Source organism: Camelina sativa, chromosome 9, assembly GCF_030686135.1.
Source record: "Camelina sativa cultivar CO46 ecotype springtype chromosome 9, ASM3068613v1".
NCBI classification, from domain to species: Eukaryota; Viridiplantae; Streptophyta; class Magnoliopsida; order Brassicales; family Brassicaceae; genus Camelina; species Camelina sativa.
Window position 1 is genome coordinate 9108995 of NC_141888.1, and position 19489 is coordinate 9128483.

The following is a 19489-nucleotide window of genomic DNA, read 5'->3' on the forward strand; positions in this document are numbered from 1 at the left end:
GTGAACACACAGTGTGAACGCACACATCTTTTACACGTGGCCAGAATTGCGTTTTTTCTTTCTTTTTTGACGATAGCATTGCGTTTTTCTTTCTTTCTTTCTTATTTTATCTTCACTCCAGCTCATTCTCCATTCTCAGCCATTCATTCATTTTCTTCTTCGAAACCTAAAGTACACCGAGTCCTCCTTCTCTCATCTTCAAAGTCGAAGATCCTAGATCTATTTCTCTCCTTCTCAAACTATGGAACAATTTGAGGCCGACCCATACTATGCTGATCAGAAGAAGGCGAGGAAGTTACAAGCATGGCGAGAAGCCATAGCCGATGGTGATTTTGGCATGCCTCGAATTTGCCCATATGGCAAACGAATCGTCAATGAGATCTCTCCAACAGAAACAGAGAAAAAGAGATGGTTTACTTGCGTTAAGTATAAGGTAAATTAAATTTAATCAAATACAATTGAGATACCTGATTTTGTTAACTGTTCGTTGATATAATTTGCAGGATGATGGATTGCACAGGCAGAAAAATTGGGCTGATGCAATTGAAGAAGAAACCCAAACCTTAAGGAAAGATGTTGATAACCATTGGGAGAGATTGAAGGAATTTGAACCCCATCATACTAAGATCTATAATTTGCAGATGGAGCTTAAGGAGAAGAGTGACGAGATTGCCAAACTAAAGGAGGAGTTGGCGTTGCTTACCACTCGAGTCGATCTCCTGGATAGGTTGTGTTTCGATTGATATTATCTGAGTCGATCTCATTCTACGTTGGTTTAAAACTTGTTGAATCAGATTCTGTTTCTTATCTTTTCCTTGAATTCTCTTGTTGAATCAGTTTCTTATCTTTCATGTGACTTCTCTTGTTTAATCATGATGTTCTATGTGACTTCTAGGATTATGCCTCCTTCTTGAATTGAATCATGTTCTATATTTTTCTTATATGAATTCTCTAGTTTTTGTTTAGTTTTACGTAGTTTTACCAAAAATACGAATGGAAAATCCAAGAAAATAACGTAGTTTTACATAGTTTAACTAGTTATACCAGTACCAATCGCAAATCCAACAAAATAACGAAGTTTTACATAGTTTACTAGTACTACGATGACAAATCAAAGAAAATAACATAGTTTTACTACTTCTTAGACCTTTTCCTCTTCGTCCCTCTCCCTCCTTCTTGCGAAGTACTCGGTTGCTCATCAGCTACAGGCGCCTGACATGAAACCAAATTTTGTTAACACCTTCTAGTATTATCAAGTATTACTATAGTATTACGAAGTATTACCTTTGGTTTCTCTTGCTCTTTCCCATATACTTCCAACGGTTCGATCCTTTTTTCAAGCCCATCAATCTTCGCCGAAATGTTATCGAACTGGGTTTTCATATCCTGCTTCATGGTCCTTAGAAGATCCACCAACTCAATAGTATCTTCTCTCGGTTGTTCATTGGCGACTATTTCCTCATTCGCATCGTTTTGTCCTGAACGAGTAGCCACATCGGCTGTGTACATCTCCTCCAAAAGTACAGGTAGTCCTCTACGAAGGCGCCACATCCAATTGGCAACAACGACATCATGGGTATCCTCTTCCTCAGCTTCTTCCATGATTAAATCGAGAAGAGGAATTTCTTCATCATTATGAGGGATCACACTAGCAATTGCCTGTGTAAACGACCTACTTTAGATACATTACAAACCAATTTATTCAAATAATTAATAATGGCAATTGCTAGGATAACTAACCGTTGTTGTACCAAGTGTATCACCAATATTCTTTAGAGGAAAACCTTTCTGACCGGTCCTCTTAAATTTCCTCCTGCACATCCTAGGACAACTTGCATCCGCCTCAGGAATTTGGTCAACGTAAGTGTTCGCCAAAATTGGAACTGCCTCAAATAGTAAAAACTACACAACACAAGGAAAAAAACTAAAATCAGCTTCACTTATAAGAAATATCAACAATGAGAAAACTTCAAATTTTAAACTAACTAACCTCCAATGGAATACAGAAACCTGGAACAGGCCATAATGCATTCTCTTTAACCACGACCCCATTAAAATGACTCATTGTATGGGAAATCTCTTCTAGCATGTTCTCGAATGATAATATCCCCCAAGGAAAAGACACACAAAAACCTAGATCATTCACTGCGCTTACAACAAAATCATCGATACCCATTGCATCTCTCCCCGAGTCTTTTGTATAGCCTGCAATGATGCTTCCTAAAAAGTAGAGAACCGCCATCTTCAACCTATCACGAGTACGATCTGGTTGCATTACCAATAGGTGTCTCCTCACATCTTCAAGTGTAATCTTTTTTTTTCGTAAAAAATATTTCCTTCGAAACACGGTACCGCCGGCTTCCTTGTAATCAAGTGGATAGCACCGACAATCTAATCCAGACATCAAAGCATGTTCTCTCAGACCATACCGGATTGGAACACCATTCACAACAAACCATGCTTCCTTCTTTTTTTCGATTTTAGCCGTTCAAAGTAAGAGCATCCACATTCCCATAAGCTTGTGGTTTGGTTCCCTTGGCATGTGAAAAATGTGCTTGAATTGTGGATGATTCTCAAACCAATCCCTCTCAGAACTAGTTAGTGGATGCTCTAATTTATCCAGCGTTTTCAAAGTTTCAAAAATATGACACCTAGTCGATAGCTTGATTTTCTTGTTGTACTGGCTAGGCTCGAAGTGCATTCCTAAAGGTTTCATCGCTTCTGTTTCCTCCGATTCCTGCAACAATATCAGTTTTATATGAGTTATACCAATTATACAACAACTAGTTCTACCAGTTCTACTAGTTCTACACCACCTAGTTGTACCAGTTCTACTAGTTCTACACCCAATAGTTGCACAAGTTCTACACCAATAGTTGCACCAGTTCTACTTGATCAATTTCAAATTCCAATGAGTTTTCAAATTCCGAACGAATGACACAGACTTGTTGTACTTACACTTGCGTCGTTGTCCTCCTCGTGCTCCATCTCACTTTCGCTTGTACTCCTTCTCGAGTTACCTGCCGAGTTAGAACTTCCCTCCTTATCTTCTTCTTCTTCTTCTTCTCCTTCATCGTCTTTTTCTTCCGATTCTTCTCCTTCATCGTTTTCTTCTTCCCCTTCATCGTCTTTTTCTTCCCCTTCTTCACAATCTTCTCCTTCATCGTCTTTTTCTTCCGATTCTTCTCCTTCATCGTTTTCTTCTTCCCCTTCATCGTCTTTTTCTTCCCCTTCTTCACCTTCTTCTCCTTCATCGTTTTCTTCTTCCCCTTCATCGTCTTTTTCTACCCCTTCTTCACATTCTTCTCCTTCATCGTTTTCTTCTTCCACTTCATCTTTTTCTTCTTCCCCTTCATCGTTTCCTTCTTCCCCTTCATCGTTTCCTTCTTCTTCTCCATCGCTTGATTCCACAGAAGTAGATCTCTCGTTATCTCCTCCTTCTTCATCATCTTCTTCTCCATTACTTGATTCCGGAGTAGCGGATTTTGCTTTCTCTACTTCGTTTGCATTTTCTCTTCCGACCACCGGATTGGGTTCCTCCAAAACTCGACTTTCACTTTCTTCCGCCACCGTACTCAAAGCTCTCTCTCCTCCTACTGTCGCCGGACTCAAACCCGACACACCTACTTCCGGCGAATCGGATTTTGCTTTCGAACCACCATCTCCTTCTGAGATCTTCTTCTCTTTCAAACGCTCACTCCTCCTCCTCACAAGACCCCCCCTTGTTTTCACCATCTTCTTACTCTATTTTTGGTTGATTGAATGAAAACGAGAAAACCCTAGTTCTACAGTTTTACCCAAATCGATTCGAATTTCCGGAAGAAAGAGAAGAGTGACGAGAGAGAGAGCAGTTTTGTTTTTTAAAAAAAACTGATTCAGTTTTTTTTGGGTTTTAGATCCGATTCAGTTTTTTGGTGGATACTACTCAGGTATTTTTTGTAAATATCTAATTTTTCAATGGACAAGAGTGTAAAACAACACATTCTCGATTTAAAAAAAAAATCAAAAATAAATGCCAAAAAAGAGAGGGATTTTTGAGATTGTCAGAAATGTTTTAGGGAGTTCTGAGACGAAAACTCGTTCAAATAGCCTCATTTGATTAGTAAACAAAACATAGAAGATGATTGGTAGAGACTTTTAAAAGTTGTTGTAAAGAAAGGGCCTTTTTGCTCAAAAGCCATAGATTTTATTTTTAAACGATTGATTGACTAGTATGACTTTAATTCATTTCATAGCCGTGGCCCGTGGTAAGGCTTTCGCTCAAAGGCCATATAAAATGTGGCCAGTGGAAATCGTAGAGTTTCGTTCCTTCCAAATGTGGTAGGTCGCAGTTTAGAGAGGAGGCTGAGGAGCAATTTAAAAACAACAATGGCTTGACGCTGAGGTGGATTGCGTTGCGAGACAAAGCTCGTCCAAATTGCAGAAGAAAAATGACAGGAGAAGAATAGGTGACCATGAGACTCCACAACGGAGGATTAGAGCACACAAGGATTAGGAACAGTTGGGTAGACAATTTAGCATTACTAACAAAGTGAAGCAGGCACATTTTTTCCTTTAACTAAAGTCACGTATTTGATTTGATGAATGTGTAATGGTAATTTTTTTTTTTTTTGTGCGCTATACTATTAATTGGTATCAAATATCCATGCTAAACAGACCTAATTTCCTACATATTAAAAAAAAATTAATATCAATATTTTAGGAAAGTAAACAATCTGGTATCCCTAAATATCTTAACTACTATAAAATCATAACTAATATATGGAATCATTAAGTTGATAATCTCGTAGCTTGATAATATCAATAATGCAATAAATCCATTTATAGCAAATTCTTATTTTACATTTATTAATTAGAAAAAAATAAAATTAATGTCTCTCTTTTCAATTGGTATTTTCGTTTTAATTAAAAAAAGACTTATACATAGGTTGTTTTAATACTTTTTAATTGATTTCCAGATTCTATGGATGTTTACAGAATTACAGTTAATCAGATTGCTGGTTTATTGGTCCCTCCGAAACCAATTACATAGATATCTTAAACACATTAGACATTAAAATATTAATATATATATATATAGATAAGTAGTTTATCATCGATCTTATTATATAATTAGATATTCACTTGCGGTATACCGCGGGACTATATTTATTAAATTAAAATATTTAAAAATTAAATTCCATTTATAAGTTTTATATATATTCAGTTTTATAATTAGTTATAATCCATAATCACCAATTTTCTTTTATATATGTGGAATGATATAATTTTAAACAAATCATATGCACGTCTATTATTGTTATTAGTTAAAATAAAGGAAAAAAGATTGTGAGCTACCTGAAGTATGGCGGAATGCATGATCACACATGCCAACTATGATAAAGGACACTCAACTACATCACCTATATGTATTGCATGGTCACATGTATGAAGTATATGATGTTATGTGCTCAACATCATACACATAGAATCTCAGTTTACCGGATCATTTACGCCGACGTTGACCTACCATTGACTCGTCGGAACCGAAAAAAGACCCGATCAGATTTATTGACCCGAACCCGAGACCTGACCCGGTTCAGATAATTGTTGGGTTTAGTTTTTGGGCCGAAATTTAATTAAAATTTAGGCCCATTAAAAAACCCTAAAATTGATTCCATCGTTCTCTCTCACAAGTGAAACACGGTTTCTCGAAAACAAAGATATTCGAGTCAGTCGCTGTGAAAGGTCGAGTCGACTATTAGGGTTCTTAGTGTTCATCATTTCAAAGATGGAATTAAGCTCGGGATCCTCCAGTAACAGCAGATTTGGGGGGCGCAAAGTCTGTGATTGTGGATTGCCGGCAAAGATTTTCAAGTCTAAAACGGCAAGAAATCCACATCGAAAGTTTTATGGGTGTGAGTTGTACAAGGTATGTTCTTTAAGTGTTATTAAGAATGTTTAGGTGGTGAGATTTGTTGATTAAGAAGTCTCCAATTGAAGTCTCCAATTGATGTGTCTATAGGAAGGTGGGAACGCTCATTGCAAATACTTTAGGTGGGTTGATGAAGAAGAGGTGAAAGGCTGGCCGAGACAAGCGTTGGTAGAAGCTGAAGCTGAAATTAACGAGAAGATTAAGATGATCAGTCAACTAAAATCGACAATTAAGGAGCTTCGTGGTGATTTGGAGAAGAAACAATTGGAGATATCATCAAAGAATGCTGAGATGGAAAGAATTGTGTATCGTCAACGCATTGTCATCACTGGATTGACAGGATTGCTTGTATGTGCTGTTGGAGCCATTGTTTTTGGCTGAGCATTGTTGTTGTTTGAATGAGCTTTGGTTGTAATGTCTTCGGTTAGTGGCTTTGTAATGCCTTCGGTTAGTGGCCTTGTAATGAATTTGTTGTTGTTTGTATGAATTTGGTTAGTGAATTTGGCTTTTGGTAAAGAATTTGTTTAGAAAAAGAAGTAGAACACTTGAACAATTACCAAATTAAGTGTTTAAAGTAACCAAATACATGCTCAAATTGACCAATAATGTATCCAAAAAACCAATCTGACCAACCTAACATGTCAACAATGTATCCAAAAAACCAACCTTACATGTGCCAATTACCAACCTAACATGTCAATAATGTATCCAAAAAACCAACCTCACATGTGCCAATGACCAACCTAACATGTCAATAATGTATCCAAAAAAGCAACCTGACATGTCAATATGTCATCCGATTAAAGTATCTCACCAAAACAGCCGATTAAAGTATTTAACCATCCAAAAAACCTTCTACAAATCAGTCCCTCATCCAAATAGCATCCTCTCGACCCAGCTTCTCTGTGGTGCGGATGAAGAAACATCTTGCACTTCAGGTTCTTCAGCTCGATGTCCAGCTTCAGGTTCTTCAGGTCCAGGTGCTTCCATTGCGGCAAATGCTGCTTCCATTTCAGATTGATCTTGAGCTTCCAATTGACCCGGTTCTCCATTTAATCTTATTCTCTTTGCCCTGCTCTCAGAAGACTATAGAAAGATATATAAGAAAACTACTATTAAAACATAACCAAAAGGAATAGAAAGATATGGTAGAGACATACTTCATGTGGACACCGTCTTGAATTATGACCCGCTTCACCACAGAGACCACAGTGCATAACTCTTCCTTCCCGACCAACTTTCTTGTCAGATTTCTTTTTGCGTGGTGATTCATTAAGACCTTTGATCCTTGCCTTGCCCTTAGGTCTCCCTGCAGGACGCTTGTAAGGCGGTGCAGCAATCCGTGGTCTTCCAGAGTCCTTCCAGAACTTAGGACCATTGACAGGCCTCAATCCTCTCCTATATGTCCCTTGCCATTTCTCAGTCAAGTAATAGTCTGACATATAGTCTTCTACCTCGTAATTCATCTCTCTGATCGCACATACAGCATGACGACATGGGATACCAGTCAAATCCCACTTCCTGCATGCACAAGTACGCGCACTCAGATTCACAAAGTATCCGGTGCCAAACTCAACAATCTCAAACTCGCCTCCTTTGCTTGTAATCATGGCACAATATTGAGCTTCATCACATGATTTCTCCAGCTCTTTTCTTGCTTTTTTTGTGTACTTTGCAGTTTCTTTTGCAGCAATAGTGGACCTGGTGGCAACCCTTTGCATAGCATCCCTCCTTATCAGCTCTAGCATCTGGACAAATGGCTTCCTCCTTGCAATTTTCAGTGTCCTATTATATGACTCGGTATGATTGTTGTGAGTATCCGCACAACAACAACCAACCCGAAAGAATGCTCTGCACCATGTACTTGGATCCTTCCTAAGTAGAGTTTGGCAAGATTGAGGATCAAACTCTTTGAAAATCGCCAAATTCTCCTTGTAATCAGCTTCATTGAAGCTGCTTGCAACTCTCCAGAACAGTGGCTTCAACATATCTGCCTTGTTTGATTTCTTCAAGGCAGAGTAGATGTGTCTAGCATAAGCTCGATGCTCTGCCATTGGTAATTCAGTAGCAACTCCGTGAATTAACCCTTTGTGCATATCCGATATGAGAGTGATGTTCTCACCCAGCCCCAACTCCAAGTCTGCTTTAATCTTCTTCACAAACCATTCCCAATTGGGATTGTTCTCACAGTCTACCACGGCCCATGCTATTGGAAAAATCTGGTTATTAGGATCCCTTCCAACAGCAGTAAGCATCATCCCATTTGAAGAGTTCTTCAAGAATGTTCCATCCAAACCTATGACTGGTCTGCAATTCTGCTTCCAAGCAGTCCTCAACGGCTCAAAGCAAATGTAAATTTGGTGGAATGCCTCACGACCATCAGCTCTTACTACTGTGTTGATCTCCACTGTAGTTTGAGGATTAGACCTAAAAGAAATAAAAAACTTATTAAGACAACCACGATAATAAACCAAATAAGAAATAAAAAATAATAAGACTAAGGCCAAAATCACATTAACTTACGTTATTAGATGAAGTTCATAGTCTCTTAATCTTGCGAACTGCTCATCACATTCGGCTTGCAGCTTATCAAATACACGTCTTCTTGCAACTTTTGCCTGGTTTGGTGAGATAATGATGTTGTACCTCCTCTTCATCTCATCTTTAATCTCTGGACCACTCATCTCTGGATCCCTCCTAATATCTTCAAGGAATAAATCAGCAATGACAGGAGTCTTTATAATTTCACATCGTCCTGTTGGATGGCATTGATGGTCGTAGTCATAGGTCTTCACCATCCATTTTCCAATAGGGTTCTCCACAGCACAGTAAATTTTCCACCCACAGCCTTTTGCTTTACACTTTGCACCAAGCTTTTCCTTCTCCCACCTATCATACACAACATTCCGCCTAGTCTTCAATACATACTTGATCACATTCTTCTTAAACTCACTCCCACTGTTAAACACTTGCTTCAAACTAAACACACCATCAAGTAAACCACCTCTCTGCATCCTCTCTGTTTGTGCTTCCTCATCCCCAGATTCATCATCAGTTGCTGGATACACATCATCTTCATCCGGTATCTGCTCCTCGTAGTTTTGGTTGTTGAAAGTTTGTATGTCCTCCTCAACAACCTCAGCCTCCTCGTCAACAATGTCAGCCTCAACATCTGACTCTGATGATTCAGATAAACATGCCTCCGAATTCTGACCTTCATCATTATCATCACACGCGACATCCTTGACAAGTAGTTGTGTTTCTTCTGTGATCTTTTCTCCTCCAATAGCCGTGTCTTTATTTCCAACCGCTCTTGTGTCTACACCTTCAACACATTCTCCTACTTCCTTCTCAAAATAGATATCTACTTCTCCCATCCATCGTCCTTTTGCAACCAATTTCTTCTTATTGGCATCCACATTCTCCCACAGAGGCTTCCTATCAGATAAATCCTCAAATGGTAGCTTGTACCACATCTTCCCAATGTGCTTAATTCGCTTCTCAAGCATACTCATCAATACATCTTCAAAGATTGTGACAGAATCCACCTCCAAAGTACAAACAACTCCATCAACGTAGTTTAACACACCATCCACCATCTTGAATTCCCCAGAATGGTGACATTTCACCTTTACAGATATTCTCGCACTACAAAAAAAAAAAAAAAAAAACAGGTCAAAGTCAAAGTTCCCGATGACTATTTACAACTCTATGAGACAATACAAGTCACACAAGACGGCAAAACTGCAAAATCCCGACACAAACACGAGGTGACTAATTTTTAATTGACAATACCACGAGAAAAGGAATCAAACAAAAAGTTTCTTCTTTCGAGTAATAAGAAAACCCGAAACAAACCCCAACAACTACACGACAACATCCCCACATCCCCACTAGTTCAGACCCGTGGCATATGTTACCAAATAAAAAGAAAATTGAGAAAGTTACCTCATCTGAATGAGAATTCAAACCCTCACTCTGACCTTTTCTCGATTTCAACCAATACAACAGATTCTGTTGCAGATTCGATTCTTTTGTCGAGTAAAACCTAGATCAAAAGGAGATCTTGTTCTTCGCCTCAAATGGACAAAAGTGAGAAGTGAGAACGATGGAATCGATGTTGTTTTGATGGAATCAATTTTAGGGTTTTTTAATGGGCCTAAATTTTAATTAAATTTCGGCCCAAAAACTAAACCCAACAATTATCTGAACCGGGTCAGGTCTCGGGTTCGGGTCAATAAATCTGATCGGGTCTTTTTTCGGTTCCGACGAGTCAATGGTAGGTCAACGTCGGCGTAAATGATCCGGTAAACTGAGATTCTATGTGTATGATGTTGAGCACATAACATCATATACTTCATACATGTGACCATGCAATACATATAGGTGATGTAGTTGAGTGTCCTTTATCATAGTTGGCATGTGTGGCCATGCATTCCGCCATACTTCAGGTAGCTCACAATCTTTTTTCCTAAAATAAAATAAGATAATTTTATCAATATTTGCTTGGAAAGATAAATTAAAAGATTTTTTTTTTAATCTACGCTCTTTGAATAAAAATATTATTAAAAGTAGTCATTTTCTAAGTTATCAAATTACAAAAAGTCGAAACTTCATATCTACTAATTATATTAGTTTCATCAAAAATAGTAAATTAAAGATAAAACAGGAAATCAAATAAACTAAACAAAAAATGGCTACAGCAATTAGAGAACTATACACGGAAAAAAAGAAAATTCTTATCCTTAGGCTTCCATGTATTTTATTCAATCTCATAGGAATAACTGAATTAAAACTTGTTTTTGGAATTGATGATTAATTCTCAATTTTTTCAAGTTTAAGAAATGTTATATTTATGTTTTTGGAAAGTTGCGATTATGGAGAAATAATTGTTTTAAAAAATTGGAAACCTTATCATAATTTGATAAATAGTATATTAAAATTAAAAATATTTAATGTCAATGGCGTGATTGTAAATAGGTTTGAACTTCAGGATTTATTTCATAAATATCTCTAAAAATGTATATATAGAAGCTTGATGTCAAAGTTAATCATTAACGAGATCATAAGACATGTCAATTGTATCGATAAGATATCGACACGTGTCCAGATTACTGCTTACCATGTTTGAGACATGTGTCAAGTTAACGATCTTAGATTTTAACACATGTCTAAGTTAATTGCTAAAAAAGTTAAAAAAATATTTACCAAACAAAAAAACTAATCCAAAAAAAAGAAATATTTACCTATCGCCGTCAAGAAATAGAGCATACATGTCAATTGTAACGATAAGATGTCAACACGTGTCCAGATTACTGCTTAACATGATCGAGACATGTGTCAAGTTAACGATCTTAGATTTTGACACATGTCTAAGTTAATTGCTAAAAAAAAAGTTAAAGCTAAAAAAAGTTTAAAAAATATTTACCAAACAAAAAAAACTAATCCAAAAAGAAGTAAATATTTACCTATCACCGTCAGGAAATAGAGCATATGTCTTATTATATAAAGATGTATATTAAGTGGTATTTTATATCAAATCAAAACCTTAAGTACGCTAGAAAATTATGAACAACAAAAAAAGCAAATACAAACTATGCGAGATCAGAAAACCTTGCTAACAAAAGAAAACGGGGTATCATGAGTATGATTGAAAAAACAATTGCAGATGAATCTCATATAAGGCTGGATTTAACTACTCTTCATATATGGGTAGACAAACTAAATCAATGTGTAAGTAAAATATTTATATACTGCTACACATATATCTTCTAATACTTCCACATATCTCACTATTTTCACATCTATGAATAATAGACATCATATTATTTTAAAATTTTCATTGATGTTCATTGTCTAACATAGTTTTCCAAAATACAGGGTTCCCACGTTACAACTTCGCAACTTAGACGATGGTAAAGATTATTCTTTTATTTGTCTTATACAATTTTGGATGACGAATCTACGTACTATCAATATTTTTTATACTTTCTTTTTAATATTTTAATTTAATTATGTTGTAGTATTTTTAGATTTTAGTATATTATTTAGTGAAATTTGATTTTCTTATTAGAAATTCGTGATATTTTAAAATAAAAATGTCTATATTATTTTGAGCATGTTTTTTTTTTCAGTTAAAGATATTTAAGATCTTTATTTATTTATTTATTTTGAAGTATTTTTAGAATTTTTATTTTTGTTTATATTTTATATCTATAAATTATCTAAGACTCCTATATCACCGTGGTTACAATTTTTTATTTTATTAAGTGTCTTTTAATTTCTCAAATTTTATTGGGTTGGTCAGAAACTCATTGCAATCATGTAGATATTTTTTCCTCAGCTTTTCATCCAAAATATAATTGGACTTGAAACACATATTTTAGTTGTGTATATAGATATGATGGATGAGATATGAATGATGATGAATGAATGGAGTGCAGAGTGTTTCAATTCCCCTTATGATGTTGCAGCATAAGAGGTGTCAATCTAATCTGAGTGTTTGCAAGCAACCAGGATGTGCATATATGCCTAAGTTAAGCCAAGTGTGAAGGATATCTATCACTAACAAACTATTGATGAAATGTAAAATGCAGAAAGTAAAAGATACTAAGATAGATGCTAAATGTAAAGAGAACAGACTAATCAAAGCTAAGATGAAACAAGAACAGAAATAGAAACTATAGTAATGCAAGTAATGAACTAATGCAAGACAAGTAATGAACAGAATACTAAGTGAATGCAACAGAAATGCAACTAAAATGAAACAGGAATTGAGACAGGACAAACACAAAGCATAAACAAGAATTCTGGGGATGAGCTCGAGCAAGAACTCAATCGAGTGTAGATCGAGTACAGGGTCGAGCTGGTCAAACGTGAGAAACAGAGCAATGCAAGCAAAACAGAGCAATACAAAAGCGAATCAAACAACAATCAAACAACAGGATTTAAGCTAGGAAATCAATAAACAAGGAAGGTCTTAGGGATGGATTCATGGGCAGGACTTTAGATTGTGGTTATCTAACTTAATCACCAAACCTCAATCAATATGAGCTAATCTCTAGACAATGATCTCCAAGAACATGTAATCCACTCTCATGGCAAAAACAATCAAACTCATATATTTCTAGGCTTGTTCTCACAAAGCAAAGAACTTATACAAGCAAGCATTAAGCAACAGATCATCTATAGTAAATAATCAAACAAGACATCTAATCTCTTAGCATGCCTAATGAAAATTTATAGATCTAGCCTTATCTTTGCACTTTAGACATTGGTGTGATGCTAAGAGGCTTGAGATCAAACCCTACCCTCTCGGTTATAGGATCAGCATTAAGAATATCTAGCCTAGAAGAGATCTAAAACAATCAAGCTTGACCAAATCAAACAACCACAACATCCATCCAGCCTAAACCATCCCTAAGAGCTAAGGAAACTACTCACAATCACACATGATGAACAACAAAGTCATAAACCCAGAAAATAACGAAACTTGCATCATTAGAAAGATAAAGCAAAGATATACAATATTGAAGAAGGAATCAAACTCGAATTCTCAATATTTTGAAAGTTATGAAACCAACAAATATGAAGAATCTCTTGTTTTTCTCCTTCAAGGAGGTACAAGATCTAAGAAAATAAAAGTGCAAAAGCAATAATTCCCAAAAGGGTAAATACTAGGTTTGAGAAATATCTAAATAGCTGGACTCTTTGGTGGCTGCAGGGTACAAGGCCTTATATAGTAAAAAGAGTGGAAGCCATAAAAATGCTAAAAGACAAAATAGCTAGGCGGCTCGGTCAGCTCGACCTGGTGCTCGGTTGAATTCTCTTTTCTTCTGCTCCTTCCACTCGGTCGAGTCCTTCTCCTCACACGGTCGAGTGTCTGGTCAAGTGGGCGGTCGAGTGGAACTCCGGACCTTGGTTCTTCAGCCCTAACTTCCTTGCTTTCTCCTCTTGATAGCTTCACTCCTCTTCAGCATTGCTTCCATGCTCCTTAGGCTCCAAAATCACCTGTTTATGCAAGAAAAGATGCAAATGCAATGCAACTATACTCTAATGCATGAACAGTCCTAAAGCTATGCAATAATGGTCAAAATGGATAGCAAAAGATGCAAAAGATGTGAATATACTAAGGGAAAACAGGGTAAAATATATGAACATCATGACTAAACAGTTTTAGTGGTTAAACAAACTTTCACTACAAATTTTAGTGGTGAAAAGAAACTACGTCAAAGTGAAAGTAATGAGACAAAATTTGTTTAATTTTTTCACAGATACATTTAATAGGTGGTGATAAATAGAGTATTTTAATAATAAAATATTTTAGGGTGTAAGAACACATTATTAGTGATAAAACATAGAGTAAAATTGTATGTGGATGCTAATAAGATGACGTTTTCTGTGACCTCCCCGTTTAAAAGAATTGATTTGGCCACCTATGTCACCAAAGTGCACTTATCTTTTTGGTTAAGGGTCTTGAGAGAACTCCAGAGTTAAGCGTGCTTGAGCTGGAGTAGTCTCAGGATGGGTGACCTACCGAAAAGTGACTGTTGGAACTGTGCAAGTGAGGACAAAACACAGGGAAAGATCATGTGGTGATTTGTAGGGACGGTAACAAGTCTTTAAAGCCTCCCAGACATAGCAAACCGGCCGCTGGATATAGATGGACTCACGGGCCTAATTATAGAGGGCCACAAAGTTTAAAGATGAGGTTTTGTATAAAGATCACTAGTCGAGGTTATTCTAGTGCTGGGAGAGCACAAAAAAGAATTGTAGCAGAAGAAGTAGAAAAGAGCAGTGTGGGACGACACCACACATTAATGTGGATTATGAACTTCTGCATAGTATTGTATATAAGCGTTACAGATGATTTAAAAAAAAAAAAAAAGTTTGTCGTGACAGTGGATGTAGGCTGTTTATAATTTGAAGTTGTCTTAACCCGAATGGGAATGGGATGGTGAAAATGGAGATTGTTGGTGGATTGCTGCAGACGACTAGCAGTAAGGAGGAGTAAGGAGGCAACTTGGATAGTTGTAGAGCAGGATGAGTCAAGACGAAAATGGTTGAAAAAGAAAAAAAGTGGTTGATTCAATATTGGTGTTTTGGGAGAAAGATTTAGAAAATGGTTGTTATTCTAAAGGGGAAAAAATGATTGAAGAAGAGAAAAACGCTAAGCCTACAACGTATGAAGTTTGATAGGTGGTATAGGAATCCACTAAATATAGCGAAATGGAGATCACTAAAAACTATGAGGAGGCAACATTATTTTGATTTGGTGTCTGGGTGATGCAGAATGGTCATTATGTGGTGAATGAGGATTATATGTAAAGTACTACTTTGACAAGGGAAAAAAAAATGCATGGAGGTGTGAAACCCAAAAGGAACCATAACCGTAAGAGAGTGTTAGGAAAACACTATGTTAAATTTAACATTGGGAAACTTTCAAAGGGATGTCAACTTTACAAGGTGAGCGCAGCGGAAGCTTGGTGGATCATTTAGCTCTCTGTTGCACAAAACCGTAATGGTCATGGTGGATGTGTACACTTCAGAACAATGTCAGACTAGGTCGTAGGTCGTATGTTGGTGAACTGGTTATTTTCACAAGTCAAGGTAATGGGAAGACCTTTTGTTGGAAATTGGAGTATTCTATTCAAGTTTTAGACCTTATTTGAAGGATGTGTATTATGTCTAAACGATGGAAAGTTAAAGGAACTGTGACACTTGACGTTCCATGTTGTAAATTGCTAAACGTCAGAACTAATCGTAGTAATGGAAGAATTAGTTTTGTGTTGGTTAAAAAGCTAAAAAAAAAAAATGAGAAGCATGAAGGGATTATTTCTAGTAAATGGAAACTAGAGTGATTATAGTATAACCAAGTGGAAACTTGCGGTTCATTGTTGATCGGAAATGTTTGGAAAGAAAACAAAACAAGCATATAGGAGAAGGACACTCTAAGTTGGATTGCATAATCTAAAACGCTAAAGATCAAAGAGAAAGATACTCCTAAGTTGAGACGAAAACTAAGTGGGGGAGAAACTATTTCGCAAATTCGAGAACGAATTTATTTTAGGTGGGGGAGAATTGTAACACCCCATTCCATTATAGTTTATTGGGTCATCATTTTATATTATTAGCTTCAACCAATTAAAAGCCCAAATGGGGTGAGTAATAAAACGACAAGGTATGTTGTGTTTTGTTGTGGGCATATACATATAAGCATATGTATCTCCTTCTCACGGGGGACGCCGCTAAAGGGATCGAGAGCACACACCAAACCTAGTAGACATTGAAGCTATCAAAGGAAGCAGGACGTTGCCAGATTTCGTTGGTATGAAAACAGAGATGGAGATGTTGTCGTCGTGTTGTGGTTACTTGTAGAGTTGCGGTGTCGTTGTTTGTTGTGTGAGTTGGTGACTTCGGATCTGTGATGAGGAGAGCGAGATGACCGGAGCAGGGGAAACTTCTTGGCTTTTAGCCGATGCATACTCATGAGGGAAGAGACGAGGTTGAGCCTCGGTGGTGGGACTGGTTGCGTGGAAAGAAAAGCGAAGCGGAGCTTCGATGGTGGTGTGAGAGGAAGAGAGAGAACGAGTTGGGCGGAAGGGGTGTATACCATTGGTGGGTCAGGTGATTCATGCAGTGGCTGTGTTCGATCACTGTGGTCGCTGGAGTGACCATGAGTGGAGAAAAGAAGAACAAGAAAGAATGAGGAATACGAACAAGCAAAAGAGGCAGATCCAAGTTCCAGTTTTTCGAGGCTGACTCCTGGCGGACCCGATGTAATTATCTCACAACTAAGATGTCTTTCGAAATGTCTCGCTGTCAAGAATCTATAGCCGCTGAGAGAGCTTGAATCGAGGATATATTCAAGAAGTTATGGAGGTTTCTTTCGGATCAAGTAACTGTTGATCTTGTCATATCTAGAACCCTAGAAACAGTTTCGTGTTGGCTTCTTCGAGGCATCGATTGGGGTTCAGAAACTTGTCGGATCGTCATGCAATTTGGTACAGAGCTGCATGATACTACTAGCTAGTAAATGAGTGGTGGGATTGCGTCTCTAACGGTTAGTTCTTGATTTAATTGCTTGTTTTAGAGACTGATTTGCATAGAGTTAATTGTAACAAGTTGCGTTGTTTGATTTGGAAAACGAGGTTGGATTGAGCTGAAGCTCTACTGGAGTATTCTTGAGGCATGTTTATATATTTTGGTTGATGGAGAACCAAGGTGGAAATCTCCAACGAGTTAAGGATAAGGTGAGGGTGGTATTTGCGGATATGCAGTAATCTCTTTCCTTATATACTCTTCGATAGTTGCTGAGTATAGACTCAAGAATTGTTTGTTAATTGAATGTGTTTGTGTGGATTTGTGTGCATGATAAAGTAGGTTGTTAGTAACATGATATATGTGAAGCTCATTAACTACATGATATGGTGTTATGAATTAACTTATATTATATTATAAATACAATTATGAACATACATGAGAATGAGAAACGAAAAGATACTTGAGGATGTTGGACTGTAATGGACTGACCAGTTTATTGCAGGTCATAAACCGCTGATGAGCAGTATGGGAAGAATCGAGCTATGGGCCGTGGTCTTCCAGGAATGGGGTTTGTGAGCCAGAAAAAGTGATAATGGCCAAACCTATAAGGAAAGTAAAACATATTAAGTAATGTAAAAAAACAGAAATGTTTGAATGTGGTAGTTGCCACAAAAGTGCATAAAATAATATGAAAGTTATTAAGGAGAAATAAGATGTTTGTTTCTTGTTTGTTTGATAAACATTCTGAATCTATACTAAATAATGGTTGATGATTATATTCGGAACGTGTTTATTGTATGTCCAGTGGGCAGAGTTTGATCTCCTCACTGAGTAAACTTGTTTACTCACCCTCTTCTTTCTCTTTTTCCCAGGTTAGTAAGTTCAAGAGTTATAGTTTGAAGTTTCTTTGTTGGTGAATTTTAAAGAAAGAAACGTTTTTGGCCAGACCGGATGGATTACATGTTGTTCCGTCTTTTGCGACGGTACGGGTGTTACATTATATATTTAACATGTTTAACAAAATTCATTATTTAGTATTAGAATTATACATTTAAAGGAGATTAACAATTTCATTTCACTTATCTTACACCGAATGAATATTAATACTAACCCTCTCACTCCGCTAGCTATTATATTTTTTTATTAAGATAGATTATTATGTCATATTTACATATATATATTATACTTTAATAAATTATAAATTTGCTGTCAAAAAAAAATTATAAATTTCTAATTACATCATAATAAAATATATCTTTTTAATCTGTAAACATATAATATTTATGTATTATGTTTATGAAGGTAAAATATAAAATTTAGAAGTTATTATTTTTTCTTAAAATCCAAATCTTATTTGTTAGATGAGAGGTGAAGTAAAATATTTAATTACTAATAAATATACTTTTAAGATATTGGTAATAAATTGTAAGATTTAATACGCTGGAATTCATCCAAAAAAGAGAAACCCGCTAAAATTTGTTTATGTTGTTTTTATATAATAATTAACAGTTTATTAGACCAAAGCCGAAAAACCAAAAACATGTACATACAAATAACATATTAAATTAAAGATTATATAGAAAATAACAAATAAAATAATAAAAATAACTACTACGTCAAAATAATTACAACGAATGAAAAATGTTTTTCATCTTTTAGTTTGCCACCAACTAATTTTAACTTGCTTTTGGAAATGATGATATTGTACATAAAAAAATTAAAAGTATTTTAAGAAGTTATTTGGTTTCCATATAATTAAAATATAAATTTTGAAAACTAAAAAAACAAATGCTAATAAGAGCAGACAGTAGAAAACCCGTTAATGAGCATGTTCATGATAAAATAAACTAAACTAAAACAAAAACTGGATATGGTGTCATAAAAACAAAAAAAAACAAAAAAAAAACAAAAAAAAAACTCGTTGCCAATACCAATTCAAGAGCCTAGATGATTGATTGTGTATTAGTGCCATGAGCGGAGGAGTAAGTCATCACATGCCATGAGTGGTATGTGTTGTTCGCTTTAGGTGTTGATGGTGTTATGAGATGTGGTTTAGGCTGTATTTATAGATGATCAATGCTAATAGATATGCTTGGTGAGCAAGTAGGAGAATTGTCGGATATTTTGATTAGTATTTTTGAGGTTAGGAAAAAATTGATTTATATTAGATATGCATAATTAAATTAGAATCATCGATTTAATGTTTTCCAAGTTTAAAATGAAGTGCAATCTCAACATAATTTTCTATAAAAGATAAATTTGGTTTAGTCAGTTTTGGGTTGTTTGCAGAGTGTAATATTATTTGTTTATCTTTGCTAGAACATTAAAATCGTTTAACAACAGAAGGAACATAGTAATTTTTTCACTAAAACATTTAAAACTTTTATTAAAAATGAAAACATAAATTGATTTTGTTAAGATATTTTAGGAAAACATATATTATTTCTGATTTTGGTATTATTTATTTATAAAACTTACCTCAAACGTTTTCTTATTTATTCAAATTGTCAAAGGATTAATTATGCAATATCT

At 35.9% G+C, this 19489-nt stretch overlaps 3 protein-coding genes, 1 long non-coding RNA gene and 1 pseudogene across 4 annotated transcripts; 3 read left to right on the forward strand and 2 right to left on the reverse strand.

Moving 5' to 3' along the window:
* Positions 1 to 133: 133 nt before the first annotated feature.
* Positions 134 to 850, forward strand: LOC104710786 (uncharacterized). The gene is made up of 2 exons (XM_010427439.3): positions 134 to 433; positions 504 to 850. The coding sequence occupies exons 1-2, from the start codon at positions 242 to 244 to the stop codon at positions 741 to 743; spliced, it is 432 nt and encodes a 143-aa protein (XP_010425741.2). The 5' UTR covers positions 134 to 241; the 3' UTR covers positions 744 to 850.
* A 284-nt stretch (positions 851 to 1134) lies between these two features.
* LOC104715132 (uncharacterized protein At3g43530-like) lies at positions 1135 to 2716 on the reverse strand (annotated as a pseudogene).
* Positions 2717 to 5654: 2938 nt separating this feature from the next.
* LOC104710787 (uncharacterized) lies at positions 5655 to 6430 on the forward strand. Its single transcript, XM_010427440.3, has 2 exons — positions 5655 to 5911; positions 6005 to 6430. The coding sequence occupies exons 1-2, from the start codon at positions 5771 to 5773 to the stop codon at positions 6293 to 6295; spliced, it is 432 nt and encodes a 143-aa protein (XP_010425742.1). The 5' UTR covers positions 5655 to 5770; the 3' UTR covers positions 6296 to 6430.
* A 354-nt stretch (positions 6431 to 6784) lies between these two features.
* LOC147937944 (uncharacterized) lies at positions 6785 to 9390 on the reverse strand. Its single transcript, XM_087465367.1, has 3 exons — positions 8438 to 9390; positions 7042 to 8341; positions 6785 to 7000 (listed from the first exon to the last, which is right to left on the reverse strand). The coding sequence occupies exons 1-3, from the start codon at positions 9388 to 9390 to the stop codon at positions 6785 to 6787; spliced, it is 2469 nt and encodes an 822-aa protein (XP_087321493.1).
* Positions 9391 to 16150: 6760 nt separating this feature from the next.
* LOC147937945 (uncharacterized) lies at positions 16151 to 17665 on the forward strand. Its single transcript, XR_015565025.1, has 2 exons — positions 16151 to 17166; positions 17460 to 17665. It is a non-coding gene; the product is annotated as an uncharacterized LOC147937945 (long non-coding RNA).
* The last annotated feature ends 1824 nt before the right edge of the window (positions 17666 to 19489 follow it).